The sequence below is a fragment of the Rattus norvegicus genome, chromosome 3 (assembly GCF_036323735.1).
Source record: "Rattus norvegicus strain BN/NHsdMcwi chromosome 3, GRCr8, whole genome shotgun sequence".
Taxonomy (NCBI): Eukaryota; Metazoa; Chordata; class Mammalia; order Rodentia; family Muridae; genus Rattus; species Rattus norvegicus.
The window spans coordinates 122,947,976-122,953,975 of NC_086021.1; the positions used below are offsets into that span (position 1 = coordinate 122,947,976).

Here is a 6,000-nt window from a genome sequence, read left to right on the forward strand (position 1 = left end):
CTGCATATATTGTCCTGATGGTGATGTCCATGCACGTGGGAAAAAGACACAATTCCTGCCTTCCACTGCTGTCAGGAGGGAAAGATACCTGTGTCCTCACACTTGGGGAAGAGGCAGCAAAGGTGTATTTGTAGCACCCAGCACAGCTCTGTCAGTTCTCCACATGGGGTGTCCAGAGTAAGGGGAAATAGACCCATTTAGAAACAAGACTAGCTTTTACTGGCTTGTTGAGAGGGGGAGAACATTCCAAAAGAAGAGAAAACAGTGTCAGAGCTGCGGCTTGTTGTGTGTGTTTATACTGATGATGGAGCCCTGTGCATGCTGGGGAAGGGGTCGACTGTAGAACTGCATCCCCAACTCAACTGTTTTGTTTTTAAGTAAGTCCATAATGTCATGATCATTGACATTCCAATCACACATCCCTAAATAGCTCTTTGCTAAGGACCTTTCCTACGTGTGGGATGTATGTCTATGTTTGTGTGCGTGTGTGAGTGTGTAGGCCAGAAGTTGATATCATATCAGGGTCTTCTCACATCGTGGTTCATCTAGCATTCATTCGTTCATTCATTTACTTGTTTACTTATATATTTATCTCTTAATTGAGTTAAGATGAGTGAACCTGGAGCTAAATGATTCAGCTATATTGCCTGGCCAAAGGGTGCTGTATTTCCTCTCCCTCCAGCACCATGGCTTCAGATGTGCGTCACTGTGCTGGCCTGGGTCAGCAGTGCCTTGAGCTTGGTTTCTTTATATGAGCTACCAAGGAGCCTTTGTACTCACCACACTAGGAAGTTGCACTGATTGAATGCATGGAAACTGTGTGTGTTGGGATTACTGTTTGACGATCTTCTGTTGCTTTAAACTTGGGAGAAGTTCCCACTGTGGATTATCAATATAGTGATAGATGGATCTTTTCTGTGAAATCATGCAATTTTGACTCAAAACAACAATTCCCTTTACAAGTAGTTTACCCCCCAAAACAGATTCCTGGGTGTACTGCTTCTTTCACTTTATGCAAGGGTCAAGTAATACTTGGGAGTGGTCTTCCTGACCAACTCACCTAGTTTTAAATGTTAGCATAGCATGTATGACGCATTTATAATTTTTTAAATTGCTGTCTGAAGACTGTCATATCTTTGTGATGATGGAGATAGGGATGTTTTATTCCCTCTTGCTTCTTCAGAGCCCGGATTAAAGCCTAACCCAGCGTTCTCAAAAGTATTTGAAGTATACACGAATGCTAAGTACCAAATTCTAAAGCTACCTTGATAATGGTGTGCTGTTAAATATTGGACTCGGGTTGGAGCTCTCAGGAGTATGTGCTTCTCACGCTTTCTTGGGATGATACGGCCATACAGGTTGATTAGTTCATCCTCAGTGCACTGGAGTTAGAAGCTCATGTTCCCAGAGGCTGTGTTCTTTAAACCACCATTGCCCTGTTTTGGATTCTTTATTTGTCTTTGGGGGGACTGTTTATTTTTCCCTTTTTGCCCCTGGACTGTTTTCAGACCTACACTTGCTTTTCTCCCACCCATGTTTCTGAAGTCCCTGTTGCCCCATTGGTTTCCTATGTAACACAGTCATAGTTAAGTAGGGACCCAGTATGTGGAAAAGTAGACTGGTTAGAATGGCTTTGAAGCTGTACTAATGTCACTGCTCTCCCTATAATTTGTGTTGACTCTGCCTTGCTTATATTATTCTATAATACAGTATCTGCTGCTGGCAGTTAATCCCAGAAGTCATTTACTGACTTTATTTTTTAATATCAACAAAGAACTTTAATTTATTCAATCAAATAAGATATTTTAGAGAAAATATCCTTACACGATTTTGTCAGGTTGTCTAGTAAAGCTTTAAGACAAATATTTATAAGAAAAAGTATATATGTATAGACACTAGATAATCATCCTTTATAAGCCAGGAATCGTGGTACGTAAATTAAATGAAATCTAATTCCCCACTCTTCTAAGCCTGTCTCCATTGTACTAGGAGATGTGCTGGAGACAGACAAGGGAATTAGTCCTCCTCTTCCCATGGATAGCTTTGCTGTCCATGACTCAGGTGACCTGCAGTCATCTGCTCTGTGCATCTCCTGCTGACCTGTGTCAGAACAGAAGTAGCCTGAAGCTGGGTTATGCTGCCTATCCGTCATCTCACTTCCTCTGATGAGATAGGCCTTACATTATCTTGCATAGGGATCACAAGGAAGTTGAATACATTTCAGTAAGAGAGAAAGAAACCACATTTATATAACTTTTACTACAGCATGTTGTTCAGTTATAAATCTCTTATTCTGAGTTATAATCTTTATGCTGGGCATATCTATACATAAGAAGGCATCATACATGTAGAGGTGAGAGCTCTTCATCCATTCAGGCACTCACTCAGTATGTTGTAATGCATCTCACAGATAGGAGGACTTCTGTAGCTCTGCACCACATTAGTCCGAGTTCTGCAATAGAAAACTCATTAGCATATGAAGGGCAGTGAACTTACCCATGGTTGGTGGACTGAAGAACATGGTGTTCGACCTGTGTGTTCAGAGTTAAAACAGATGAATAGATGTAGCAGACAGTGTTGGAGGTGAGGGTGACCAAGTAGAGTTGATAGAAACTAGATTATGGCCAGATCTACTGAAGCTAAGTCAGGAGGACCACCGATTTAAGGCCAAACCTAGGGAGTTCAAAGCCAACCTGCCAAATTAGTGAAACCATGTTTCAAATTCAAAAAAGCAAAACAATCTTGCAATAAGAGCCCTGTGGTAGTGCCCTTGCCTAATGTGTGAATCCCTAGGTCCAATCACTAGTAGAACAATAGCAAAAAGACCCAGTTATAAGGAAACTCCAAGCACCTGGTAGGTGGTCATCATGTAGCTTTGGGATTGAAAGTGGGTTTTCAGAGTTCTTAGAGGAGGTGAATGCCACATTCAAATTTTGATGAAAACAAGCTGCCTTGTACTCCATATCTGGGAGAGCCAAGAGTTTTGTGCTTGTTTGCTTATTGAAGTGCAGTTTGATGGTATAGGCTCAGGTTATTACAGGAATCTAGGGTGGATGAGAAGATAGATGCCTCCAGTTGATTGTCAATGGTGGAAGGTCTCCCTGGCACAGGAGCCTGTGTGCCTATATGCATTGTTTGAATGTAGAGTCAGCTTGTCCCCTTTCTGTGTGATGGCTGTATGAGGCATAGGATGCAGTGGGTGGTTAGTTTAGAAATCACCTCTATTCACTTACTTTTCTTTTTTTTTTTCCATTTTAATTTTACTATAGTATTTTTATTTATTCATTGAGAACTTCACATTCACATATACATACACACAGTGTATTTTGATCTCCAACTTCTTCCCTTCCAGCATCTTGCTCTATTTTTTATAATAACCCACGGTGCCAACATCATGCCATCCATATTCAAATATGTGTAGGGTCATTCACTTACTTTTCAAAGTTAAGGAGCAGTGGAGACCGCTGTGGCTGTACCTCTTGCCTCCCTGTCAGTGGTTGGCTAGAGTAAGCTCTTTACTGTCCTTGCCCTTCACTGCTTCCCTGTGATGGCAGCAAGTTTTAACAGTTCTTGAGCTTGGCTTTTGCCCAGGAGAAACATGTGCACACAGGGGACATTGACAAGTCTGTGCTGGCCTTTCCTTGTCACTGCATGACCACTTGCCTTTGTCTACCTAGGTACCTGAGTGGTGTGGGGAAAAACGGAGCAGCCCCTGTGCTCTTGGAGCTGGCCAATGAGGTAATGTTATTGTTATAATTTTATGTAAACCTGAGATAAACCTAAGGGGCCTATCTAGAGTAGTGTTACTCAGAATTGTAATTAACTTTTAAAAAAGAGAGAGAGAGAAAGATTTTGAGGTGTGTTAGACATTTAAATTGCTCCCTGGTCCCTTTGTACTTTTAATAATTGGACAAAGAACTTCATGAATTAATAAATCAGTTGACATAATTAGTCTACTTCTTTTAAGGCAAATGTACGAACAGCTTCTTTGCTTCTTGTTTTGTGGAAATTTTCAACCAAACAGCTACAAACATGCTCTTAGGTCTGGGTGCCGTAATTTAGCATGAGAAATACCTATGTCAAGTAAAGAGACGTGCACCAAGGAAACCTGTGCTAACTGTTATAAGAACGAAGGGAAAACTTTTATATTTGACATTGTATTATTTACTTGATTCATTTTTCTATTTGTAAACTTTTATTTCATAAAGGATGCAAGCCTATGGAAAAGCATCTTCCCATAAAGAAACATAATATTCTTATTAACACCAAGTATAAAGTGATTTATGGAACTTATTTGTTACCTCTGATCTGCTCCTGTGTGGGAAAATAGCTAACAGCCTAACATTTTCAAAAGGAAACCCTGAAGATTTCCTGTGAATGAAGAAACTGCAGAAAGTTCACAATAGTTGCAGAGAGCCTACCGAAAAATAAAATATTTAATTCCTAAACTCTAAAATATTTATCCACTGTAATGAGAGCAATACAATATTGAGTCTGAGTTGGAATGGCTTATGCAAACCTCATAGGAGCGGCATGAAATGCACACTGTTTCTGTGTTGTGTTATAATGGAAAACAGAGAGGCAAGGCAGAAAATGTGTGTTTGCATTAAAGATGACTCTGTGCTGTGAACATTAAGCGTTACAGGAGCAGCAAGTTCTACATGCTGCATTAAGAAGAAAGGATGGCTTCTCTTGTCTGCACACTGCTGTAGTCAGCAGAAGAGCAATTACCCATCAGTTACCAGATTGTTTTAATAGTCTTGGAAAAATCATCACAGTCTGATAGGAGAGTTAACACATAGAATGAATTTGTCTTCTCTTCCTAGCAAAAAATGTATTTTATTTTGTTATTTCTGGAGCAGGGTGGGTGTTAAAGATCTCCAGACATTTTACTGTTGTTGTTGTTGTTCTAAGTTTGTATACTCTTAGTGACGTGAGGTACCCCAGCACTAGGGAGGATTTTGGTGATTGTCCTCTCTGAACGAGAAGAGGGAGCTAGTAGAATTGTTGGTGTATCCGGGAAAGCAGTGATGCAGACGTGGAGCTCGCTTCCACTGATGATGGAAGTTCTCTAAAATAGCATTTTATGTTCATTCAAATCCAATGTTTTTAAAAAGGTTTATTGTTACACACACACACACACACACACACACACACACACACACACACACACACAGGATTTTTGCCTGCTTGTACATCTCTGTACCTTCTTTGTGCCTAATATATACCCATGGAAGGCAGAGGAGGGTGTCAGCTTCCCTGAAACTGGAGGCACAGATGGTTATGAGCCCCTATATGGGTTCTGGGAATCGAACCTGTGTCCTAGGGAAGAGTAGCCAGTGCTCTTAATCACCAAGCCAACACTCCAGCTGCTCATTCAAATTTTGAATGGATAGTTCTGTTGAGCATAGTTTATGGAACTGATCTTAGCCATTATCTTATAATTGCATGGAAAAAGCTAACCCATCACCATATATTTCCCCATATTAATATTTACTATTTACCATGAATATGTAGTAATATTTAGGCTCCCCAAAAGAAATAGCTGTTTAGAGATTTTTTTCCACCCTTTGTTTTGGTGCCCAGTTAGTGCAGAGGAAGCACTTTACATAAGATTATTAATACATTAGGGGGATTTGGAGATGGTGGGTACCAGATTATGGCAAATAAACACCCAAGCTCCCATGTTTATGTGCTAGTTAATACTTAAAGGACATACGCTTGTATCTAGTGGCGATTGATGTGATGGTAGTATTTTATGAGTCAATATATATTTAATCAGTGTAACTGTAAAAATTGATGAGAAATATGTAACTCATATATTATGTTGTACAGCAAGTCTCCTCATAGACAAAAGCACCTTGTTATTGTTGATTTGGGTAGGATAAGGGATCTAGGTACCCATCATTGATTTCATAAATGTCTTAATACCAGCTTTTCCTGATCAGGCCTGAAAACTCACATTTTAGGCAATCTTGTTCTGTTGGTGATTGTATGCTC

The 6,000-nt window shown here is 40.1% G+C and overlaps 1 protein-coding gene across 5 annotated transcripts in view; it reads left to right on the forward strand.

Annotated features, from left to right (window-relative positions):
• Positions 1-6,000, forward strand: part of Cdin1 (CDAN1 interacting nuclease 1) — a 205,346-nt gene that overhangs the window by 52,222 nt on the left and 147,124 nt on the right. For 4 of the 5 annotated variants that reach the window (XM_039106476.2, XM_039106477.2, NM_001399491.1 and 1 more), the window contains exon 4: positions 3,678-3,738. The exons of the other annotated variant lie outside the window; for it this stretch is intronic. In XM_039106476.2, coding sequence (XP_038962404.1) covers positions 3,678-3,738 — 61 coding nt within the window. The remainder of the gene's footprint in view (positions 1-3,677; positions 3,739-6,000) is intronic. 5 annotated transcript variants of the gene reach the window in all.